The 27,384-nt window shown below is 32.4% G+C and overlaps 2 protein-coding genes across 14 annotated transcripts in view; one reads left to right on the top strand and one right to left on the bottom strand.

Moving 5' to 3' along the window:
* Positions 1-10,479: 10,479 nt before the first annotated feature.
* Positions 10,480-27,384, top strand: part of LOC127795767 (probable LRR receptor-like serine/threonine-protein kinase RFK1) — a 50,045-nt gene continuing 33,140 nt past the window's right edge. For 4 of the 13 annotated variants that reach the window (XM_052327648.1, XM_052327647.1, XM_052327646.1 and 1 more), the window contains exons 1-11: positions 10,480-10,747; positions 22,228-22,402; positions 23,054-23,125; positions 23,262-23,330; positions 23,405-23,476; positions 23,711-23,782; positions 23,892-23,963; positions 24,053-24,124; positions 24,205-24,276; positions 24,397-24,468; positions 24,555-24,626. In XM_052327648.1, the coding sequence (XP_052183608.1) occupies positions 10,657-10,747; positions 22,228-22,402; positions 23,054-23,125; positions 23,262-23,330; positions 23,405-23,476; positions 23,711-23,782; positions 23,892-23,963; positions 24,053-24,124; positions 24,205-24,276; positions 24,397-24,468; positions 24,555-24,626 (911 nt within the window). In that variant the 5' untranslated portion in view covers positions 10,480-10,656. Of the gene's footprint in view, positions 10,919-22,227; positions 22,403-23,053; positions 23,126-23,261; positions 23,331-23,404; positions 23,477-23,710; positions 23,783-23,891; positions 23,964-24,052; positions 24,125-24,204; positions 24,277-24,396; positions 24,469-24,554; positions 24,627-27,384 lie in introns of all 13 variants that reach the window. The other 9 variants (XM_052327654.1, XM_052327658.1, XM_052327651.1 and 6 more) reach the window with 7 other exon arrangements.
* On the bottom strand, positions 12,026-21,031 carry LOC127795769 (uncharacterized). The gene is made up of 2 exons (XM_052327659.1): positions 15,798-21,031; positions 12,026-14,820 (listed from the first exon to the last, which is right to left on the bottom strand). Exon 2 carries the CDS (start codon positions 14,021-14,023, stop codon positions 12,902-12,904), a length of 1,122 nt encoding a protein of 373 aa, XP_052183619.1. The 5' UTR covers positions 14,024-14,820; positions 15,798-21,031; the 3' UTR covers positions 12,026-12,901.

Raw genomic sequence — 27,384 nt, 5'->3', positions numbered from 1 at the left:
TCATAAAGCAAATTGTACATGTGATAGTTCATATACACTCAACATCTAACTTGAGCTCTCAACTTTACTTTTCACACAAATTCATAAACAAGACTTCCACTCGACACTCGAGCACAAATAAAGTGAGAAGTGAGATTTTCATCTTTCAACTATTTAGATATTATCATAGTCTTATCTTGATGTTTTATCTAGGTGATTTTATTTTAAGTTTAAGCTCTTTTTAGCTTTCTTTTACAATATGCTTAAAATTATCTTTCAAATGTGCATCACTCAATCATAAATGTGATTGTTCGGGTAAGAAGACTAATTAACTATCTAATATATTTTTAACTAGTGGATTACCCATGCGATGCATGGATATTGTAAAAAAAAAAAAACAAATCGTTAAAGCGAAAGTTGTATAATTTAGTAATTACAATAAATGAAAACTACAATAAATAAGTAAAAAATAAACAAAATAATCGTGTTACAATCATGAGAATACAACAAAATGATTATAAATTTTGAAAGATTTCCTTATATACATTCAAGGGTAGACAAATAATAAAAAGTACATAACTTTATCCCGAAACCATATAGAAAATAAACCTAAATTAACATGTAATACAATAAGCAATGCGTAAAAAAATACAAAAATTACACGATAACAGGAAAAAAAAAAAAAAAAGATAACCAACCTCTTTATTCTAAAATATGCATTCAATGGTAGACATATTTTTTTTTTTATTTTCACATGTATTTGTCTCATATGTGCGTGCCACACGAACCCTCAATGCTTAATTTTTTCTAGTTGTATTCATATCACTCACTTCATAGAATAGTGGTGCTATGTTACACCAGAAGACCAAACTGGATAAAAAAATACGATTAAAATTTACTAAATAAAAGTAAAGAAGAAGAGAAAATTTAAGAAGAAGAATTGAGAAAGGAGAAGAGAGGAAATGAAAGTGTTGAACGGGAATGAAGAGGAAGAAGAGAGAGAGATATTTGTTTTATTCTATTAATTTTTCTTTCTTCAAATTCTTCAATTTCTCTCAATTTATCAAATCACATATCACCATTAAGTTTCTCTTTTTTTCCCACGCTTTGCCACACAATCTGAATCTTACTTAACATAATTTTCAAAACACAAATTTAATTTGTATTTAATTTCTCCAAGTCCAACATATAGCACATCTTCGGAGTAGACCAATGAAAAAAATGAGAATTAAATAAATGACAATAATCAATTAAGTTGAAAAATAAAATTATGACATTTAAAATTATAAAAAATAAATTTAAATTAATTAAATTGTATGTAAAATAAAGATAATTTAAATAATCAATTAATTATATAAATAATAATAATCAAATTTTCAAAATTGATTATTCAACTTTATATATTTCTCCTAATAATTAATTACCACATTGAAGATAGGTCAAATTATTAAAGAAGTAAAAAGAAAGTTAAAAAATAAGATTATAACATTTAAGTTATATTTAAAATTATAATATTTAAAATTATACGAAAATAAATTTAAATTAATTAAATTATATATAAAATAAAGATAATTTAAATAATCAATTAATTATATAAACGGTAATAATCAAATTTTCAAAATTGATTATCCATGATTTTACATGTTTAACAATCAATTACCACATTTAAGACAGGTCAAATTTTAAGAAAATAATAAAAAAAAGTTAAAAAGTAAAATTATAATATTTAAATTATATATAAAATTATAATATTTTAAAATATAAAAAATAAATCTAAATAATCAATTAATTATAAAAATAATAATAATCAAATTTTCAAAATTGATTATCCATATATGACTTTACATATTTTTCCTGACAATCAATTATCACATTTAAGACAGATCAAATTTTTAAGAAAGTAACAAAAAAATAAAGTTAAAAAATAAAATTATAATATTTAAGTTATATATAAAATATAACATTTAAAATTATAAGAAAATAAATTTAAATTAATTAAACTACATAAAATAAAGATAATTTAAATAAATAATTAATTATATAAATAATAGTAATCAAATTTTCAAAATTAAATATACATACATGACTTTACATATTTTTCCTAGCAATTAATTACCACATTTAAGACATGTCACATTTTTAAGAAAACAACAAATAAAAATAAAGTTAAAAAATAAAATTATAACATTTAAGTTATATATAAAATTATAACATTTAAAAATATAAAAAAATAAATTTAAAATAATTAAACTATATATAAAATAAGAATAATTTAAATAATCAATTAATTATATAAATGATAATAATCAAATTTTCAAAATTAATTATCCATATATGACTTTACATATTTCTCCTGACAATCAATTACCACATTTAAGACAAATCAAATTTTTAAGAAAGCAACAAAAAAATAAAGTTAAAAAATAAAATTATAATATTTAAGTTATATATAAAATTATAACATTTAAAATTATAAGAAAATAAATTTAAATTAATTAAACTACATAAAATAAATATAATTTAAATAATTAATTAATTATATAAATGATAATAATCAAATTTTCAAAATTAATTATACATACATGACTTTACATATTTTTCCTAGCAATCAATTACCACATTTAAGACATGTCACATTTTTAAGAAAACAACAAATTAAACTATAAAAAAATAAAATTAAAAAGTAAAATTATAACATTTAAGTTATATATAAAATTATAACATTTAAAATTATAAAAAAATAAATTTAAAATAGTTAAACTATATATAAAATAAAGATAATTTAAATAATCAATTAATTATATAAATAATAATAATCAAAATTTTAAAATTGATTATCCATACATGATTTTACATATTCCCTCTAGCAATTAATTATCACATTTAAGACATGTCACATTTTTAAGGAAGTAATAAAAAAATAAAGTTAAAAAATAAAATTATAACATTTAAGTTATATATAAAATTATAACATTTAAAATTATAAAAAAATAAATTTAAATTAATTATACTATATATAAAATAAAAATAAAATAAAAAATTTACTTGGCAGTTGGTATTCGACGGTATTACCTGATATCTCAAGATTTCTCCCGATTTAAGAAAGTTTCATTTTTTTGTAATTTATTTCAATTAATATTTTATATTAATATTTAAAAATTAATAATATAGATTAGATCTTGTCTCTTCATCTACCAGCATGCTTACACATTTTCCAAACTCTATTCAACCATAAAAAAATTATTTACGTGTTCCAAGAACTACATGTTTTTCACCAATCTAGACTTAATTAATGACCTATAAAAATTCTATTTCGGGTAAACAAAAAAAATTAAAAAATATAATAAAATATTAAAATAGTAACTGAAAATGGGCGGGAAAAATTTTGACGGCTGTTTTGTTATAATATATATATAGATTCTTACACTTAGCATCATGCACAAATCATTGTATATATATGTAGGCTTAAACAAAAATGAATACTAAACACAATAGACATGAATCAATAATAAAATATAATTCATTTGTGAACGTAGAATGAGAAAATAAGATTCATATGTCATTGTTAACAAAAAAAAAAAAAATAATATTTATGCATTCGTAGAGATTTAACATGATCGTGAGACAAATTCATTAGAATAGTTTTTGTGAATGGACATGCTATCATTTTATGCGTATAAATACATTGTAAGTTCACTTCCTTTTGTGCAACTATGTCTCTCACAAAATTATATTTAATGTCAATGTGTTTGGTTTTTGAGTGATACTTGGAATTTTTTTTGTAAATGCAATTGCAGTTTGACTATTGCAATTCATTATTATAGAGTTTGATGCATCATTTATAACTCCCAAATTATTCAAAAATCTTTTGAGCCAAACAACTTCTTATACTGCAACTGATGATGCTACGAACTCAGTTTTCATAGTAGACAATGTTGCATAAGTTTATTTTTTACTATTCTAGGAGATGGCTCCATTGCCAAGTAAGAAAGTATATCTAGAGGTAGATTTCATTTCATCTAAATCTCATCTTCAATCAACATCAGTATAACCATTAAGATGCAGATCATTAACAGAGGGATTGGTCCATTGTACATTTCAGATACATCATTATCATTTTGATAGCTTTCCAAGGGATTGATCTAGGTTAGATTGATATCTACTTACCATCACAACTACAAAGCAGATATCTAGTGCACAACATTGCATACAAAAGACTACCAATGACATTGGAATAAGGAACCATTGCCATTTGTTTTTTTTGTTGTGTAGTCTTAGAGCATAGTCTTTAACTTAAATCTTCACCTTTTGTAATTGGAGTATCTATAGACTTATAGTGGTCTTCATCAATCATAAGAAAATTGTATGAAACAATCACTCGATAAAATCTTAAGTACCACTATCTAGAAGACTGTTTTAGACCATAAATTTATCTTATGAGTTTGCACATTTTGTATTCTTGATTTTTTTCAATAGAACCAATAGGTTATTCTATATAAATTTCTTTTTTTAGTTCACCGTTTAGAAATGTTGTCTTTACATCTATTTGATATAATTTCAAATCTAAACTCGCCACAATTGCAAGAGTAAAATGTTTAAATGTAAATCTTACAATACGGGGGAATGTTTATTTATAATCAAACATTTTCTAGTAAGTATAACCCTTGGTTACAAGACGTGCCTTATACATTTTAATGGTTCCATCAACCTTGTACTTAACTGTTAAAATCTCTTTATTTCTAATAGCTCTGTTCCCTTTAAGAAGATTAACCAATTTCCAAACTTGATTTGATTTCATAAAGTCCATTTCTTTTTTCGTTGCCTTTTTTCATTTATCCTTAGCAGGATTAGAAAAAGCCTTTTATACTATTTTAGGCTCTTCCTCATCTTGTGGAACGATTAGAAAAGTTTCTCCTTTAATCTCGAAATAACGTTGAATCATATTTCCATCATTACTTCTTTTAATTTGAGGTTATTACTAAATGTATTCATGAACTCTCGTTTCACTCTCACTTGAATCAGATTCTCTAAATACATTCTCGAATATATGTACTAGAAGATTTTAGACAATAAAATTGTTTTGATCATCTATTCCATAAAGAGACAAATTCTTATTTGCCTATCCCTTGTTAAGAAAATTACTTTTCATGAAAATTGCATCCCGAGATATAAACTCAGTAACACTTTCATTAGGTTGATTAACTAAGAACACATATCCTTTTAAATGTTTGAATTTCTTATAAATATACTCGCAAAAGTTAATAGTGTATCACCCCAAAACATGATTGGCAAATTTACTCATGCAACACCATTTTGTTGTGCGAGGATGGTTTGTAGTGGCCCTCTCCCGGATAATCCCACTAGCATAGGAAATTTGAAAGGATGTCGTCACAAAACGGGTATAGAAATAATAACTTAGATTTATCACCAAGTTTTTTTTTTTTTTTACTTGCTTACTGATCATCAAGAGCCAAAATAAAACATCTTCACATTTGCTCACTATCAATAGGAGTTCAAAATAAATATTACACACTCTTTACATTATCATCTTGGACTTACCGCCTATACATTTTTCAAATAAAATGGCACTAAGGTTCTAACAACAAATTGAACCCTCTATTTCCTGCCCTCAACATTACACCCATAGATCTTGAGGCTGGAACATCCCTGTACACAACTAAACCCGAGCTCTAGCCTCATTGGACTCGCCCTCAGCAATAACTTATCCCTTACCTGGAATGACAGGAATAAGCAAGGTGAGCCATAAGGCTCAGCAAGTATATATTACAACAAATAAAGCAATAGAGTCAAGGCATGAATAAACCAAAATGGAATAGACCCGACTTCCCAAGTACGAGTAGCATTTCCCATTAGATCCCATCATTATTATCATTCCCATGCTATTGTCATTATGCATTTCATGTATCATTTTATTTCTCAATCATTATGATCATTCCCATGCCATCGTCATTACGCATTTCATGCATAATTTCATTTCTCAATCATTATGATCATTTCCATGCCATTATCATTATGCATTTCATGCATCATTTCATTTCTCAATCATTATGCTCATTCCCATGCCATTGTCATTATGCATTTTATGCATCATTTCATTTCTCATGAATATATAATTTTCCATCCAGCATTTCGGCCCTCAAGGCCTTTCATTCACATGCATGCATACATATATATAGAAAAATCATTTAGCCATTCACTTGGATTGAGCATCGCCTACCGGGTTTATGGCCACCTTACCCGCGTCAGGTGCTCTTTAGGATATCCTTTTCTCACCCCGTGGTACATAGCCGCCGCGCAAAATAATAAGTGCGCAAATAATAATACCATGCAATGCTCATGTAGGTTTCAAGTAAACATATCAAACATGCTTCATTATTAGCAATGTTCTTCTCGCAATCATCATGCGCACTTAGACATTTCAAGATTATATCCTCACATGAGCCAATGATATTTTCATCACATGATTTAGCATCATTTATTAAGATTTATTTCCATACCATAAATAATAGTACCATGCAATGCTCATGAAGTTTTCAAGTAAACATATCGACATGCTTCATTATTAGAAATATTCTCATCATGATCATCGTGCGCCCTTAGACATTTCAAGATTATATCCTCGCATGAGCTAATGGTATTTTCATCACATGATTTAGCATTATTCATTGGGATTCATTTTCATACTATTTCTCAAGGTCAAACAAGTTGATTACATGAATTCACCATTAACAGCTCATGATTTTCATTTTTAATTCTCACCATTAATTAACTTCCCCATTTTTGGAACACCTACATATCCAAGAGGTGATTTCGAAGCCAACTAAAATATCACAAGAGCTTTGGGGAAGAATTACAAGTATTAGAAAAGAATCGGACCAAAAAGAAAGAATTAATGCATTCTGTTGGTTGACTGAATGAAATAGTTAGTCAATCGACTGAGAACTTAGTCAACCCATGAAGAAGACTTAGTCGACTAAATGAGGACTTAGTCGACCGAGTAAAAAAACTTAGTCGACTAATAGAAGCCAAATTACCCACTTGGTCGATCGATTGAAACACTTGGTCGACTAACAGCCCACTTGGTCAACCGACTAAAACACTTGGTCGATCGACTGAAACACTTGGTCAACTAACAGAAACAAAATTACCCACTTGATTGACCGACTAAAACACTTGGTCGACTGATTGAAATATTTAGTCGACTAACAGAAAGCAAAACATATACTTAGTTGACCGACAGAAATACTTGGTCGACTAACAAAGAACAAAATACATACTTGGTCGACTAACAGAGGCCTGAAACTTAAAAATAACAATGATAACCCACAAAACTCAACATCCCAAGCAAGATACACCAAACCTTGCTTCTCTAACATTCATAATCAATCAAGTGTCATTCATTTGAGAATTTAAGATGAACTAAACCCTAATGAAAACTCTCAAAAAGACCCATTGATGACAAAACACAAGAGTTTAACGGAATGAGAAAATAATCCACCAATCATTATAGGCTTAAGATTTAGGTTTTCTAAGAAACTAGAAAATTCGAAGACAAAGGAACCAAGAAGGAAACCAACTTGACCCAAGAGAAAAAGAACCCAAGCTTGCATTAACAAGGAGAATCAACATGAACTTGCAATGAAACAACATAAGAGGAACAAGAAATTGCATTTAGAATGAGAACTTGCCTCCAAAATGAAACAAGGAGGTAAGAGAACTTTCCATGTAAAAGAAATAGAGAAGAGATTTGCATAACCAAAAAGAAATGCAAGAAAAACTTGCCTTAATGTTGCTCGATCCAAAAGGAAGAACAACCAGTTGCAACTTCCACCTTTGAAGCTTCAATGAAGATTAACAATGGAAGAAGAAGAAAAAGAAGAAGAAGATGGCCGATTGGGAGAAGATGGAAGGAAAGAAAAAGGAGACATGGAAAAGAAAGAAGCATGGGGGAGGGATGGGTGCCAGTCAACTTTCCAACCATCCCCTTAGCCAAATTACCACTTTGCCCATCTCCTTTACAAACATACCACAACTCATTAAACTTATTTTGGTCTTTTGCCTCTTTTTCTTTTCTTTTTCATTTTCCTTTTTACTCCATAACACACATAAATTCATTTATAATAATACCCATTTATGAACTTCCCATTTCACCTTTACTTTTCACACACACAATGAGCAAGATCAAGCCCTCATTAGACTTTTCATAATTCATTCATTTTGATTAATTAAAATACACAAAACTTTATGCTCATGGGCCCAATGCCCATTTCATTAGCCCAACACAATGGCCCCAATATATATATTCTTAGGCCCAAGGGTTTCACAACCTCATTCTTAAATACAATACCACCCAATACACTTGGTTTCAATCCAAGTTTCCTTTAAAAGTCTAATCCCTTAAATTAGGCACCTTACAATATTTATAACATCTAATTCTTGAGGCTAATTTATCACACATAGTGAATCATAATTCCAATAAAATTCTAGACCCACTAACGGGTCGTTACATGGTTAGTTGTCTATCAATCCATTTTTCATCACATAACAACTTAAATTGCTTAGACAAGTACTCATGACATTTATCAATTCTTAATGTTTTAATCTTTTATCCAACTAATTCTCAACTAAATTTAAATATCATTTGAAGTATTATAAAGCTTCTAATTCATGATAAATCAAATAGATAAAACCAAAATGAGTAAAGTTACCTATGAAAGTGATGAAATAAATACCTCAATGTTTTGCTCTTATATTTATTGGACCACATATATTGGAGTGAATTAATTTTAATGAAGTTTATCACTAGAACCTCACCGATAAGTACGTGATCTATCTTTTGGCGGATAATTCATATGGCCTTTGGAGAGCATTTATACAACAATAAAAATACGCACATACATCAATGTGCATATATGTATATTTTGCAAAAAAAAAAAAAAAAAATACAAAACTATATATGCACACATACATAGATTCAAAAATGAGAATCATAGCTCTGTTCCAATGTTAAATAAAAGCAAAGAAAAAAATAAATATTTACTCACAGGTTTTTCTATTGAAAGTGAATGGATTTTGAGCAATTTGAATTATTGATTATAGATGAAATCACATGATAAAAAATAACTAAAAATTTACAGTCTAAATGTTTTACCAGATACTAAAAAATTACAAAGAGAGTTCTTATATATATATAACTTTCTCACTTCAATCAACTTATAGAGAAGTGGGTAATAACTAATTTTTTCACTTCTCTCAATTTATAGAGAAATAGGTAATAACTGTTTAGTAACTATTTTTAACTCATGAGCGTCATACAGGCAGATTTTATCGTAATCCATGATCAGAATTTGAATTTATATTTCTTACTGCCTTTGAGGATGTTATTAGTTTTTTTTCATTCTTTTACTTTATGTTGAAATCAAAGGAGCCAGAGAGAGAATAAAAGAGTAAAATTATCATTTTATATTTTTTAATAGATGTAAAAGATCATTAACATTTTCAAAACACAAAAAATAATAGCCTTAGTAATAATTAAAACAAACTCAGTGGTGGTCAGGATATAAATTTAACTTTTTTATTTTTAATTTGATAAAAAGCTAAGTACTACCATATATTAAGAAAATAGTATTTTATATTTACATAAACAATAATATTTAGCCCAAAAAATAAGTCAAATGCTAAAGGGTACAAATTCTCTATTTTACCCCTACATATGGTAAACAAATATAGAGGAAGAATGGAAAATTTGTCCCTCTGATCTACCAATATAATCTAAACTCAAAATATTAGATTGCGTTTTTTTTACTGTTTTTAAGTTATTTTTAATTTTTAATTTTCTAAAATAATAAAAATATTTTCTCTTTACTATTTTTTAAAATATATTTTTGAAAACAAAAAAATTTTTATAAAGAAAACTCAAAATAACAAAAAATTATTTTAAATGTTTTCATCTAAAACAAATTATAAACTTAAAACACATTTATTTATTTATATTTTATTATTATAATAGAAAAAAATTACAAAATTCATTAACTTTAAAATATATATATATTTAATAATATATTAACATTAAATATTTCTAATTTACTGAATAATCAAATTTATTAAATAAAATATTATTAAAAAATTATTTTTAAAATTTCAAAGAGGACATATTTTTTAATTTTCTCTTTTTAGAAATAATTTTTTAAAATAAAAAAAAGAAAGTATTTTTAATTTTTTAAAAATAGATTATTAAAACAAAAAATTAAAAATAAATTCAAAACTTAAAATTAAAAATAAAAATTAAAAATTAAAAAGAAAAAGAATGCTGCCTTATTTATTCAAACAAAATATCTTGGTCTGTCTTAATAAATGTTGCAATCAAAGGAACCCAGTCACCAAAAATGTTGTCAACACATTAACAATAATCAAATTACGAAGGGAAGGGTCAAATCCTTGAATGAATTTATAAATCCTTGAAAACTGAAAAGCATTCCAAAAGAATCCAAACACGTCACTCTCCAGTCTACATCACCTAGTATCTTCCATTTTCAGCCTTTCCCCCGGTTTCTCCCTTCCTAAAACCACTTGGTTTCCCGAACCAGAGTGGAGAAAAGAAGATTTCCAGTTCCATCTCATTCACAGCTCTTCACAGATTCGATTTATCCCAAAAACATGCTTTTTAGAGACTCTGCTGTGCTTCTGATTCTTGCAGTGACTTGCTGCTCGTTGAGGGTCGCTGATTCAGAGGTGCCACAAGATGAAGGTTAGCCCAATTCCCATTTTTGTCTTGATGTTGAGTATGTGAAGGTTAAGTTTTCAGATCTGTCTTCTTTCGCGTCCAGTGGGCTCTTTTCCGATTGCAGAGGTGGTGAGTTCTTATTGGGAGCTGAAAGATTCATAATTCATTCAGGACCTATGAAATAGAAACTAGAAGGTGGTTCATGTTGTGTATTAAATTTCAGCTAAAGTTGGCAAATATAATGGTTTCTTGGATGTACTAACATGTCTCGCTGCTGGGTTATTGGTTTTTGTATGATTTCATTTTCGTTTTTGATTTCTTCTAAGGTGCAGTTGGATAGGGTAATTTGATCCCATCATTCGGAATCATAAATCCATTGTTTGGATACCTATTGTTGGAATTATTTGGATATAGGTTCAAATTATCTTGGATTTGGACCTGAAAAAATGAAGAATTTGAAAACTTGCATTTCAAGTTACAAATTTTAAATGACATCATTTGAAAGCCTTCTATCCAAAAACAAAATTATCTAATTTGAAGTCCGTAGAGATTAATACACCTCACAAACAGCCACAAGAACAGATCGTTAGGACAGAAAAAATAGCAAAACAGTAAGTAAAATTAACCGAACAGCAAGTTGAAAAACAAGAACAGCAAACTCCCTTTTGACGCTCGGCAATGGAGAAGAAGAAGGTGGATTTGCAAGGCTCAGCTTTGATTGGTTCGACACTCACAAAAGATACCCTAGAATCGGTTCCAAGAACAACCCAAGAACCACATTCAATCAACACCCAAAACAGTCTCAATCACAAAACCCACAACCGAGAATCGCACACCCGCACAAGGACGAAGAAAACCCCACCAATGAGAACCCTCTTCTCACTCACGGCTCTCTCTCTCTTCTCGCATTCTCCTCTGTTCGGCGCCCCCTATTTTCCCAATATATTGATACAAATAACCTTCCAAGAACCAGATAGAGATCTCCAAGGATAAGGATAACCATCGGGTTATCCGATAGATTGAGATAAGGAAGGAGAAACAAACCTGCATGGAATCGGTCAGAGGAAGAAATCCAAACCTCCGTTGGAATCGAGAGAACAAACGCCTTCAACAGAAATGAAGAAGCTAGGTCAACATAGGATATATATATGTGCAGGGGCGGAGCTAGGATTTTTTATTTGGGGGGGCTTCAAATTTTTTTTTCCAGCCATAAGTTTCACCAATAAGAGAAAAATACAACGATAAAAATGAGAATCTAATTAGCTTTACATGCATATTGAATATAATTCATTAACTTAAAAGGAGAGTTTTACATCATATTGAATATAATTCATTAACTTAAAAGGAGAAGGCAAAAAACAACAAAAATACAAAAAATGTGCAATATAAATACCTTGTAAAATTACTTAAGCCGCAACCTGCGATTCCCTAAAAGATCAAATTTGTCAATGAGTATCTCTGTATCAATACCAAGAGCAATCTCTCTTTCAATGTAGATAATCATGGTGTTTGCTAGAAATTCATTCTCCATTTTGTTGCGAAGTGATGTTTTGATTAGTTTCATCCCTGAAAAAGCTCGTTCTGTTGTTGCTGTAGAAACTAGAAGAGTCAACACTAGACGAATTAACCTATTGATCAAGAAATAATGTTGTGATTTCTTCGTTTCAACCAACATCCGACATAATTGAGGAAGAGAATTAAGATTATGAAATTGCGGATTCCGAATTACATCAAACTTGTAGTGATCCAACTTACTCTTCAAATCTGGTATCTCTTCTTTATTAAAATCCAAAGGATAAAATTCCTCGGCTAGACCACAAATAGCATCTATAGAGAATGATTTGAAACCATCTGTAGGATTTAAAGCCTCACATAGCTTAAGAAGTTCTATTGTTTTCTCCATAAATCTATTATTCAACTCCATCAACTGAAAATCTATTACAGCATTGAATATCTGAAAGTGATAGTAGTCTTCCACTGTAATATTATTTTTCTGTTGACAAGAACGTCTTGTACCATCCATATAACGATCAGTTAATTCGGGCACATCAATATCATTACTTCTACAAAATTCAACCACATACCATATAAAACTTTCCCACCGATCATCACACATCTCTTGAAGAAGAAGCTTTGTACTTGAGACAAAATGCATTGCATTCAAAATGTCTTGATCTTTCATTTGCAATGCTTGACACAAAATATCAGATTTTCTAACACTTCATGCATCAACAATAAGATAAATGCAAAATCAAATGTTTTCATAACTTTCAAAGCACCTTTAGCCTCTCCACGTATACTATTATTCGACCCCTCATTAATAAGATTTTCAAGAAGTGTACAAGTAGAACCAAACATCTCAATAAATCTTTTAACAGAGGCAAAATGTGAACTCCAACGAGTAGCTCCAGCACGCTGCAAAGTACAAACCTGATTAGCCCCAGTACCAGTTGGAACTTCTCCTGCTGCTATTAAATTATCAATTTCATTCTCTCGAATTGACTTTAATTGAGAATGGCGCTTAGCAGAAGCACTAACGAAATTGACAATAGAACTTAATGATTGAAAAAATAGCCACACATCATGTACATCCTTAGCTACTGCAACTAAAGCTAACTGTAGTCGATGAGCAAAGCAATGAACATAATAAGCAGATGGACATTCTCTAAGAAATAATGCTTGTAGTCCGTTCCATTCCCCTCGCATGTTGCTAGCACCATCATACCCCTGATCTCGTAAATTTGTAATCAAAAGATTGTATTGCCTTAATACAACACATATCTCTTTTTTCAAAGTCAAAGCATTTGTATCTTTAACACTCACAACCTCAAAAAATCGTTCTCTAACAAATCCATCACTATCAACATATCTCAAAATAATAGCCATTTGTTCATTATGTGATTCATCAACTGCTTCATCAACAAGAATGCAAAATTTAGCATCTCCAATTTCTTCACGAATTTTATGTCGCACACAATCAGTAATAATTTTTAATATCTCTTTCTGTATACCCGGTGATGTGTACTTGGCATTTTTAGCTGCATTTTCTAGAACAACATCATCAATTTCTTTATTTGCTCTTCCGTGCAATTTGATTAATTCAATAAAATTCCCACGATTAGTAGACTCAGTAGACTCATCATGACCTCTAAATGCACAACCTTGCAATGCTAACCACTTCACACTCTCTATGGAAGTCATTACAAGCAAACGGTTCTGTTTCTTTTCTTTTTCAGTCTGTTGATGTATCCTTCTCTCAATATATTGATTTGGATTTCTCAAGTTTTCCCATTTTTCCATAGCAATGTCATGTAGTGAATTACCATCTCCTTCATGTTTTTTGAACGGGCAATCTTTACAATTAACTCTCTTCCAATTTTTTGACCCCTTGACTGTAAATGCTTCTGGTTGTGATGCATTACTTCAAATAGATAACACGGAAAACAAAATGCACTTTCTTTCTCCACAGAAAACTCAAGCCATGGATGTTTTGTGAACCAAGTGGATTGAAATCGACGATTTCGAGCCCCAAATTTTACATAAGGATACTCATAAATAGGTTGACACGGTCCCATATTGATATATGCTCTCCGAACCTCATCTTGTTTTTCTAATGGATATTGGGATATTGGGATTCGCTTTCCAGGATCACGTTCATAATATGAGGCCTTACTTTCAAATGGTTCAATAGTACATTCATCTATAAGCTTGGATCTTTTGGCTTTGGATGGTGATATAGAACTTGAACTCGGAGCATTGTAGGGACCATTTGGGTTAGTTGATGATTGATCACTAGTTTTCTTAGTGAAGTATTCAAAGATATTTCGTTTTTGCATTTTAATAGACCTGTATATCACACAATTAATAAATTACAATTAACAAAATCCTAGACAAAGTAATTCAAACATTCAATTACAATTAACAATCCAGTCAAGAAAATTTAATTTATTCAAATATTCAATCACAATTAATAATTATAATCTCAAGCTTAGCCAAAATAACTCACAGTGTTATGTAAGTTTTGAAATTCTCCAAAATAGCCTATACCAGCCACAATCGGTGCCACCGTTCAGAGATTTCCACAACACGATCAGAGCCTACCATTAGAAACGCCAAGTCAAGGGGGTTAATATACAAAAAAATGGGATAGATTTAACGGTTGGATTTTCATAAATTTGATTTTTAATTTTCGGCCATAATTGAAAAAAAAATACTGAAAATAAAACCAGCAAGATCCAACGGTTGAATCTCTATAGATCTAAGCTTGAAGTTTCGGTCAAACCCAGCCAATGCGTATATACGTATATATATCATGGATCTAAATAGATTCTATATTATATACTGAAAATAAGGCTAATAAAACTAAAAAACATACCTTCTTGTAAATCAGGGCTGCTTTTACGGTGATAATACAGTCAACTTCAAGATCAAATGGTTAGATTTTGATTTACAGAATTTTGGAAGAGAATGAACTAGAGAGAGAGGTGCTGTAACAGGAAAGACAAGAAGGATCGTGTGCGTGAAGGAGCCAAGAAAATTGATGCTGGGAGCCCTAGATATGTTATATTATTATAAGATGGGCTAGGCTTCTTTTAAAATAAGGCCAACTTGTTTAAAAGAAAAGGATGTCCAGTTGGGTTGGGCTTGGGCTTGGGCTGGCGGGGTGGGGAGAAGGGGGGGCTTAGAAAAAAATTAATAATTTTTTAAGCTATCAAATGTATTTTTTTAAAAAATTGGGGGGGTTGGGCTTGGGCTTGGGCTGGCGAGGTGGGGAGAAGGGGGGGCTTAGAAAAAAATTAATAATTTTTTAAGCTATCAAATGTATTTTTTAAAAAAATTGGGGGGGCTTCAGCCCCCCCTGCCCGTAGGCTGGCTCCGCCACTGTATATGTGGGCTTTGTGATAAGGTATTGTGGGCTGTGGAAAAAATGGGCTTGGTCTTTGGGTTTGAGCAGTTGGGCTAAGCCCAACTTTCCTTAAACCCAAAGTAAATGTGTTTGGGCCACCTATTTGTGGGATTGGACCTCTCAATAAAACTATCAATCCTGGGCCGAGGCCTATGATAGACAACTTACCCAACCAAACACATCATCGCCTTGGACTTGTTGGGTATCACACCTCAACAAATCTCCACCTTGATACCTAACAAGGCCTGCACACAAGCAAACGAATTTATTAGTTGACACAAGTACCAAACAAATTGAAAAAATTCACTTACCTTTACCAATGTTTAGAAGTGCAAGACAACTTCTAAAATTGGCCAACGTGAGAACCTTAGTTCCCATATCTGAAGGATTATACTTAGATAATATTTTCTCAAGTTTAACAATATCTTGAGATACAATGTCATGAATAAAATGAAGTCTGACATCTATGTGTTTAGTGCGTTCGTGAAACACAGGATTTTTGCACAAATGAATAGCAGATTGACTATCTGAATATAAAATCATGTCATCACTCAAAACACTTAGTTCTTTGAGTAAACCCTTAAACCACAATGCTTCTTTAATTGCTTCAGTGGCAGCTATATATTCAGATTTGGTAGTAGAAAGAGCAATTATGTGTTGAAGTTGTGACTTCCAACTAATGCAAGCATCACATAAAGTAAACACATAGGACGACATGGACTTTCTATTATCCCTATCACCGGCATAGTCAGAATCTGTAAATCCTTTTAGTTTCACTCCTTCAGTTTTATGTTTATACACTAAGCCAATGTCACATGAACCTTTCAGATATCTTAACAACCATTTCAGAGCTTCCTAGTGTTTAGGACCAGGGTTAGACATAAACCTGCCAAGTGTACTAATTGCATGAGCTAAGTCAGGTCTAGTACACACCATCAGATACATTATAGATCCAATGACATTAGAGTACGGTATTTTACTCATGTATTCTTTTTCTTCTTCATTAGTAGGTGACTGTTCTTTAGATAATATAAAATGGCTAGCCAAAGGTAAGGAAACAAGTTTACAATCTTGCATACCAAATTTTTTCAATATTTTCAAAACATAAGATGATTGGTGTAGAAATAAACATGAATTTGACCTATTCCTCTCAATTTCTATTCCTAGGATTTTTCTAGCATTTCCTAGGTCTTTCATGTCAAATTCTTTGTTTAGAATTATTTTTATTTCATTTATCACTTTCAAATTTGGGCCAATTAAAAGCATGTCATCAACATATAACAATAAGAACACACAGTTATTATTATGTTGTTGAAAGTATAGGCAGTGATCAAATTCACTCCTCTTAAACCCAATGGAATGCACATAAGAGTCAAAGCATTTGTACCATTGCCTAGGGGACTGTTTCAAACCATATAAGGATTTCTTAAGGTAACACACATGATTAGGTTTATCTTTATCTTCAAAACCTCTAGGTTGACACATATAAATCTTTTCTTCAAGGTCCCCATGCAAGAATGCAGTTTTTATGTCTAGTTGTTCAAGTTCCCAATTAAAATGTGCAACTAAGGCAAGCATTACTCTTATAGTGGTATACTTAACAACGGGAGAAAAGATTTCATCATAGTCTACCCCCTCTTTTTATGTGAACCCCTTAGCTACCAACCTAGCTTTAAATCTTATTGGTTCGTTCTCACTAGTACCCTCTTTCACTTTATAATCCATTTGCAACCCACTAAGGATTTGTCTTTTGGCTTAGGCACTAATTCCCATGTTTGATTTTTATAAAGTGAATTCATTTCTTCTTTTATTGCTTTGACCCATTACTTAGAGTTTTCACTTTTAATTGCCTCATCACTACTCTCTTCCTCAGCAATAAGCTGATCTTGAGTATCATTCTCCACCCTACTAGGGGTAACGAGAATGTGGGTACTCACTCTCTCCACCTCAACCACAGGCTCTTCACTATCTTGCTGTTTCTCACTCACCAAATCGACTCATCCTTAAGACATGGCATATCTACTTCATTAAATGTGACATCTCAACTAATAATGATTTTGACACGCTTTTGGTTTTTATCCCATAACCTATATCCCTTAACACCTTCAGGATAACCTAAGAAGACACACTTCCTAGCTCTAGGATCTAGCTTTCCCTCACTTTGATGGGAGAAAGCGGCACAACCAAAGGTCCTCAACACAGAATAGTCCGCACATTTTCCATACCAACGTTCATAAGGAGTATCACCATTCGAAACAACAGAAGGAGTCAGATTGGTCAAATAGCAAGCAGTCATAATAGCCTCACCCCAGAATGACTTAGGCACACCAGAACTCAACATCATACACCTAACTTTGTCAAGTAAGGTTCTATTCATCCTCTCAGCAACTCCATTCTGTTGTGGAGTATAAGGGATTGTTTTATGTTTAGTGATGCCACTCTCAATGCACATATTGTCAAAATTAGCATTACAAAACTCAAGACCATTATCCGTTCTCAAAAATTTTATTTTATTGCCAGTTTGATTTTCAAATTGAATTTTCCAATTTTTAAATTTTTGAAAAGTATCAGATTTTTCCTTTAACAAATAAACCTATACTCGCCTAGAGAAGTCATCAATAATGGACAAAAAATACTTATTGCCTCCAAAAGTGGGATTGCTCCCAGGACCCCACAAGTCCATATGAATATACTCTTAAGACTCTAGACGTCTTATGACTGTTAGATGAGAAAGAAAGCTTGTGGTGTTTTCCAAGCACGCAGTGGTCACAAAATGAAAAATCTGACACCTGATCCTTACCAAACACACCCTTATTGTTAAGAAATTTAAGTCCCTTAACACTTACGTGAGCTAACCTATTATGCCACTTTTGTGTGTGATCAGTGTCAACTGATGCAATAGTGGGAGTAGTGCCACTAATTACTTCAACATAGGTGATATATATGCCATTTTTCCTAACTGCCTTAAAGGCTCTAAGAGCGCCTTTAAACATTTTAATCATGCCACCGCCAACCCCACCCGTAAAACCTACCTTTTCTAATTCCCTTACAGAAATTAGATTTCTACCCATTTGTGGAATGTACCTAACTCCATTTAGTGTATGCACAAAGCCATTTTCAAATCTAACAGTTATGTCACCAACACCAACAACTTTATAAGCCACATTATTGCACGTAATGACATGCCCATGATCAGACTCATGCAAGTTTTCAAACCAGTGTTTATGAGATGTGACATGAAAAGATGCACCGGAGTCTAGGATCCACTCATGCATATGGGAGTTCATAGATAGATTAATTTCAGATGATTCTTGGTTCATCAACATATATACCTCCCCAGTATCACATTGAGAAGATATAACATTGGCCTCACTCGTTTCTTTCTCTTTTTGTTTGTTTTTCTTCGCATAGTAGTCTTTTATAAAACGTCTTAGTTTTCCACAACCATAGCATTTTTTACCTTTTGCCTTCCCTTGTGATTTAGACCTACTTCTACCCTTTTTCTTGCCACTCTTATTTTGTCCCTCACCACCCCTATTTTGAGGCCTTCCCCATCACAAGATGTATCTCTCCACCTCTTATCTCATTTCTTTCGGCTTTCATTTCTCTTTCCTTACACTTAAGAGATTCAATTACAATATCTGGAGTAAGGGTTTCTCTCCCATATTTAATTGCATTCTTGACCTCCTTATATATGTCGGGAATAGCATTTAAAAGAATAATAGCTTTATATTCTTCAGTAATTTTTTCACCACAATTAGTGATATCTTGAACAAGTTTATTGAAAATATCAAGATTATCATCTATATCTTTCGAGGGGTCAATTTTAAAGCTAAAGAAACTTTCAAGTAGGAAGAATTTGTTAGGAGTGGACTGGGTTAAATAGAGTTTCTCTAGTCTTTGCCAAAGTTCTTGAGTTGTATCATGTTTACCAACTTTGCGTAAAACCGAGTAAGACAAATGCAAGATCACAGAAGTATATGCTAACTCATCATTTTCCTTTTTTTCTTCTTTAGTGAGGGCTTTATCAAAAGTGTTATCAATTGCTTTTGAAACCTTTTGTTGAACCAATATTCCTTTCATTTTTTGTTGCCAAATTGCAAAATTACCTTTTCCATTAAAAACACCTAACTCAAAGTGATGTGCAGCCATGATATGCACAAAGCACACAAGAATGCAACACAAAAACAAGACAAAAAAACAGATTCGAGTAGACTGTTTTTGGGTCCTTTAGATGTCAATCGAAACAAATTCTAAAGACACAAAAAAGGACTAGTTGTTAGGGTGCAAATTTTACAGCAACTTAAACAAACAGGAAATCAACAAAACAACAATCACACTGAGGATTAAATCACAGCTAATGAAGGCGAGTAATCACATAATAACCCTAGCTCTAGCAACATGTATTGGTTACCACCATAGGGTAACCCCCAACCTAATGGCCACCCCTACTCGATGGCCTGTTAGTTGCTGGAAATTTAAATAGGGTTAAGAAAGTTCTCACTGAGCGGACTGATAAATTAGTCCGTAAATGAAAAGGGAGTCTGAAAGAATCAAGCACACAGGGCTGATGTGCTCTTCGGTAGAGCACGCTGTTTAGGAGTTGCAGTTGCTAAAGCCGCCGCTCGCCGCCGCTGCAGTCACCACGCGCCGTTGCTGCCAGTAGTGACGTTGAGTGACACGCACTGCACCCACAGGTGCGCCTCAACGTCGAGAAACCCACGTAAGGTCTCATGCGCTGAGTTTTGAATGGAGCAGGGAGATCTAGCCGGGTTTTCAAATCTGGGTTACGTTTTTGCAAAATGTTCTAGATCTGAAATCGGCCAAGAAGTTGCCGATTTCTTCCACCCACGAAGCCACTAAGGCTCTGATACCACTTTGTAGAGATTAATACACCTTGCAAACAGCCATAAGAACAGATCGTTAGGGCAGAGAAAATAGCAAAACAGTAAGTAAAATTAAACGAACAGCAAGCTGAAAAACAAGAACAACAAACTCCCTTTCGACGCTCGGCAATGGAGAAGAAGAAGGTGGATTTGCAAGGCTCAGCTTTGAATGGTCCGACACCCACAAAAGGTACCCTAGAATTGGTTCCAAGAACAACCCAAGAATCGCATTCAATCGACACCCAAAACAACCTCAATCACAAAACCCACAACCGAGAATCGCACACCCACACAAGGACGAAGAAAACCCCACCAAGGAGAACTCTCTTCTCACTCTCGGCTCTCTCTCTCTTCTCGCATTCTCCTCTGTTCGGCGCCCCCTATTTCCCCAATATATCGATACAAATAACCTCCCAAGAACTAGATAGAGATCTTCAAGGATAAGGATAACCATCGGGTTATCCGATAGATTGAGATAAGGAAGGAGAAACAAACCTGCATGGAATCGGTCAGAGGAAGAAATCCAAACCTCTGTTGGAATCGGAAGAACAAACGCCTTCAACAGAAATGAAGAAGCTAGGTCAACATAGGATATGTATATGTGGGCTTTGTGATAAGGTATTGTGGGCTGTGGAAAAAATGGGCTTGGTCTTTGGGCTTGAGCAGCTGGGCCAAGCCCAGCTTTCCTCAAACCTAAAGTAAATGTGCTTGGGCTATCTTCTTGTTGGGCCATCTATTTGTGGGATTGGATCTCTCAATAAAACTATCGATCCTGGGCCGAGGCCTATGATAGACAACTTACCCAATCAAACACATCATCGCCTTGGACTTGTTGGGTATCACACCTCAACAAAGTCTGAGCTTGCGGCATCAAGTTTCATGAAATATTGTGAATCTGGTCATATCTGCTAAGGTTGATTGGGTAAATTCTATTTGTCTGCTCCGCTAACGAGTTGGTGAGTATCACTTGTCCTCAAACCAGCCACCCAGAACTGGATGTGTTGGCTGAATGGGCAGGTGAAATTCATTTCTATTCCATTGTCCAACTTTCTGCAAAAATACATAGCTTTTCTTGGCAGTGGCTAGAATAAAATATGAGAAATTCTGATGTCTACATTTGAAAAAAAAGAGGTTTCTTCATTTCTCTCTCTCAGGAATTCCCTATTCTGGTTTGTATTCAGTTCATTTGGTTCATGTTCAATTTGTTATAAGCTTGATGAATTGAGGGAGGATGAAAACAAGTTGAAGGGTTTTTAGTCTTGTAGGAACAAATGTGTTGGTGGATAAGAGGAACGACAAACGATGTTGCTGGAGAGGCAGTGACGACAATTATCTAGTGGTCCATAATTTAATATAAGATATGAACTCAAACAGAGCAAATGACAAAAAATGTTTGAATGGTACTCACATTATTCTCAAGTAATTCGAATACTGTTTACATAACTTAGATGATCGTGTTGATATGCATGTTGGCAAAAAAAAAAAAAAAGGGACCATTGTTTAAAGATCAGCACTATAATCACTTCTAATTTTTTATGGCCACTCTGGTTTTTGATTAGCTGATGCTGTCATGCAGTTAATTGGATTATGTTCTCAACTTATTTTTGAATAGTGTATGTTAAAAATATGATGATTTTCATTTAACTGATTTTTGTGGGTCCATTTATGTAACATTAACTCATTTTTATGCTTATTTCTTTACACGTTGCTAGTGGATGCTCTCCAGCAAATTGTAACTACAATGGGTGTAAAATATTGGAAGTTCAACAGCAGTTCATGTCGTGTTGAATTGGTTGGGGTGACACCACAAGCACCAAGGAAATCTGAGGGCAGTGTTGAGTGCAATTGCAACTTAAAGAATGACTCCTATTGTCATGTTGTAAAGATGTATAATTTCTACATCTTATTACTAAAGCTTTTGCTTTAAGGCTTCCACACAATTAATTGCATAACTCTATATCTTTTGCTCATATTGCTGGATACAGGCCACATCTTTATTACTGTAAAAACAGAAATTGCTGTTTGGAACTGGAACAATATTTTCAAAGTGAAAATGTATTCTATATTACATGGGCACCTTGGAGAAGGATTTTTGTTGACCAAAACCAGAAGTACTTAAAATATGCGAACATTTTATTATGTGGGTTCTATTCTACTTCTCAATATGTGTGTGAATATAATATATATGGTATGGGCTAGTTCCATTCTTGGTGTGGTATCCTTTCTCCTTTAAAAACTGTGGCATGCCACATGGCTTGTCATTTTTGTATTCTTTATACATCTCATAGTAATTTCTCCAACCTTATTAAATCAATAGCTTATGATTTTGAAAGATCTTCGTAAAAATGTTTGTTATTAATTTGTTAATAGAGAAATAAATATATGGACAAAAGTGCTTCATAATGATGTTTGAGGTAGTACTTTTCAGTTTCATCCAGAACCCAACTTCTTCTTGTAGATACTTCTGTTTCCATCTAGTTTTTCAACAGCAAGAATGTATGAATTTTAACAAAGTTCATTCTTTCCCAACATATGCAGCGAGCTTAAATTTTTTAATCTTCCTGGCATCCTTCCACCTGAACTGGTGAAGCTACCTTACCTCCGTGATATGTAAGACTCCTTCACATTCCAATGCATTGCTAACTGTTCAAAATGTACCAAGATTAGTTCCGTATAATGGTTCTTAAGATTTGAAGTGAAAACTTTGGTGAGCTGAACTTGTTTTTGTCCTTATCACATTTTGCAGTGATTTTGCTTACAATTACCTTATGGGTACAATTCCATCTGAATGGGCTTCTATGCAATTGAATTCAATGTAAGCTCCCTCCCGCCCACCCCATCTGTGTGTGTGTGTGTGTTAATGAGCTCAGTATTTCTATCTTGATGCAGCTCTGTTCTTGCAAACCGCTTATCAGGGGAAATTCCAAAGGACCTAGGAAATATTCCCACTCTCACAATCCTGTATGTTTGCAACTTCTGATTGTCATTGCTTTCTGGAGAGTGCTATTAGAACTAAAACTGGACCTAGCTTGCAGAATGCCTTTTATCTCATTTTCAGTCTTCTTATTTTCTCAACTCAATATCATGGTGTATAATTTATATCCCAGTGGTAATGGGCCAGATATTTTTAAGAAAATGAAAAAGATACATTCCTGTTTTTCTCTTCCGGTAATCTCAATGGAGATTTTGACCCAGGTTTCTTGAAGCAAACAACTTTTCAGGCAATGTTCCTCCTGAACTCGGGAAACTAATTAACTTGAATAGTTTGTAAGGCATCTCATTCCTTGTTTAGTTTCCCTTGTTCCTCCAATCAAAGTTGTGAAGGATGAAAGGGTATCTAACTTGTTTAATTGGCAACATGAAATTGGAACTTCAGGGTATTGTCTTCGAATCAGTTGAGGGGAGAGCTGCCAACATCTTTTTCCAAGCTAAGAAATTTAACAGATTTGTAAGCTTCAAAGAGATATTGTTTGGTTTCCTACATTATTTTGATCTTGGTGTCAGTTTAGCACCAGTCCCTTCTCTTTTGCCATGCAGTAGGATAAATGACAATGAGTTCAGTGGAGCAATTCCTGATTTCATTACAAACTGGAAGCAACTTATGAGATTGTAAGATTCTCCCCTGCAGAAAGTCCCATATCATTTTGATTATGTAGCTAATCATGTTCCATTATGTCAATATGATGAAGAGAAATGCATGGAAGTGGACTGAAAGGACCCATTCCATCAGACATATCCCTTCTGAACAAGCTAAAGCATTTGTGAGTAGATAAGTCCTTATCTGAACAAAATAGATTTAGGTCCTTTATTTATTCTGTTTATTTATTTGATTAATAGTGTATTATTGATAGTGTTACTGATGTTATCATCCTTTTGACCAGGAGAATTAGTGACATAGAAGCCTCAGCTCAGGGATTTCCCAACTTGAGCAACCTTACAGAGTTGGAAATATTGTCTGTGTTGATTACTTCATTCAATAATTATGATTATCTATAAGTGCGTTTCTTCATTATTTAATATCATTCACTTTTGGATTTAGGGTTTTGAGAAACTGCAGCATTTCTGGTCAGATTCCAAAATATATTTGGAAAATGGAAAATCTCTATATGTTGTGAGTAAAGCATCTTAAGCATTGGTGTACTTTTATATTTGATTTTCAGTGTTTTGTACTGATTCACCATTGACTATACAAGTATATCAATTGTTTTTGCTGGAATTAGAATTTTGAAAGAGTGAAATGTTTCTTTTTCCTTGTAATCATCAATCCTTGCACAGTTGAGTGCCTTAATCTTGAACTTGCTTCAAAATAGAATGACTCTTTCATATGTGCCTTCTTGAAGATTGAATAATTCAGTAGTTGCTCCAACTCATCTGGTGAAGAAGAAACAGGGTTAGCTGTCCCCACCTTGATGATAAGAGTAGAGGGGAAGTAGTTACCAAAGTACAAAATCATTTGAGAACAACAAGAAGCCTTAATCCACTAGTTGGGGTTGGGGTTGCCTACATGGATTCTAGCTCGCCAAATATCATTATTCATGACCATATCTTCTGTAAGGCCATTATTTCCATATAATGCCTAATAGTTATACAAAGTTTTTTCAGTTTTCCTACCTTCTTTGTTATAAACTTATTCCAGTCCATCCTTGCTCTTTACATGTGCGTCTATTAGTTTTCTTTTCATATATCCAAACTATCTTAAACACATCTCGTTCATCTTATAGGTGCCCTTTAAAATTTATTACAAATAATCTCATTTCTAATTATGATATTTTTTATGGCCACACAACCATTGTAACACCCTCAATTCAGTTACTCTTATATTTTTGCACATGTTTGTAATTAATTGCCCAACATTTTGTGACATTCAACAGAACTTATTTGATAGCCTTTTGATAAACTTTTTTTTTAGCTTTAAAAGGATTTTACAATCATATAAATAACAGTTCCTCTACCTTACCTATCCTACGTTGATTTTTTCAGTAACATTCTCAATAATTTCTCCATTATTTTGAGTAAATTGACACTATTTTTTCGGTTTTAGACCTATTTAACTTGAAACCCTTAGATTCTAAGGTGTCCTTTCATAACTCAAGTTTAATATTTACTTCTTCCTTTGTCTCATTCATCGAGATAATGCTTTTTTTTTGGCTAGAAATTCATCGAGATATTGTCATTTGCAAATAACATACACAAAGACGCATCTTTTTGAGTGTGTTTTGTAAGTTCATCCATCATTAGAGTAAAGAGATAAAGGCTTAGTGCAGATTCTTGATTTAATCCCACTCTAATTAAAGAAGTTTCGGTATCTCTTCCACCAGTCCTAACATATGGTTTGTTCTATTATACTGTACATGTCTTTAATAACTTATAGACAAGCAACTCAAACTTCCTTTGTTTCGAAAACCATCCACAACAATTTTTCTTTTTGTCTCTAGACTTTTTTCATCAGACACCTCAGCAAGTAGATGGACACCATTCTGACTATATATCTAGTGCAAAAAATAGTCAGTGACGCTTTTGGTCAATATCATGGCTTCAACTTATCCAAGTTCTATTTAGAATCTTTATCTTGCCTTCCCTTTTACATAATATTTGGGTTGATAACGTATTAGAGTGAAGATGATAACAAAAGATAAAGTTCTCTCTCTTTATAACTGCTTAAACTTTTAGATGAGATGGTGGCCAATAATTTCACAAATAGCCTTTGGTTAGGATAATAGACTTAGGGGTGTAACCAAGCCGAGCCAACTCGTTTACTTATGAATGTGTTCAAGCTTTGCTTGTTTATGAGTTTAGCTTTGTGAAGAATGTTCGAGGTTGGTTCGTTTATGTATTTTTATGTTCATGTTCAGTTTGTTTAACTTAAAGAACCCTCATTTCCAGCTTGTTCATGAACAATAAATGGACCTGATAAATGAGTTTTCCATTTTTAGGCTTGTTTATTGTTCATGAACAATAAACTAGTGTATTCAAAAGATAAACGTCTTCATTGGCAGAAAAAAAAAAGAAATTGTTCATGAAAAGGAAAAAATAATTATTAATTAATGAAAAAGAAAACATAGTTATATAATATTTATATATAATGTATTATATGTACTATAATATATAAAATATAAGTATATAATATTTTAAACAAACAATAGACAAATTTTAAACAATCTCTAAACTAATTATAAGCAAACTTGTTTATGAACATAAATGAGCCAAACAAGCCTTTGTTCGTGTTCGGCTCGTTTATTAAATGATATGAGATTTTTTGTTCAAATTTGTTTGTTTACTTAATAAGATTACATAAACAAGCTCAAACTGAGCTTGTTCATGAACATATCGGTTCATTTACACCCCTAATAATAGTTTACCATACTATTTATATTATTTTTGAAATCCTGAATGATTTGAAGAGGATTTGGAGGAGATTGTGGTAAGAGATTGAGATTGAGGCCTTAATGAGATCCAATATTTGGAATGTTTAGGCTGATTATTTGGGGCTGATTATTTGGGTTTAATTTTATGTTTCCATATTTGTTCTCTATGTACATGTTAAATAGGGACCAAGTATGTAAAGGATTTTAAGACTAATTGAATAAAAGTTTTGATTCAATTTCCAAATATTCTCATCGTCTTCATGGTATCAGAGCCCAGGTCACTTTGAAAACCCTAGCAAGCCATGGCCGCCAGCCATGAGTCTACCCAGTCAGTAACTCAGGAGGGAGAATCAGAGATCGATAATCCCCTCCATGGGTTCGACCGGTTTGAAAATTCTTCAATTTGTCTTATCGTAGAAAAGTTGAATGGGAAGAACTACCGAGAATGAGCCCAATCCATCAAGATGGTCATCGACAACAAAGGCAAATTGGGCTTCCTTACCG

This window comes from Diospyros lotus, chromosome 2 (genome assembly GCF_014633365.1).
Source record: "Diospyros lotus cultivar Yz01 chromosome 2, ASM1463336v1, whole genome shotgun sequence".
NCBI lineage: Eukaryota > Viridiplantae > Streptophyta > Magnoliopsida > Ericales > Ebenaceae > Diospyros > Diospyros lotus.
This window is presented reverse-complemented; position numbering and strand designations above follow the sequence as displayed.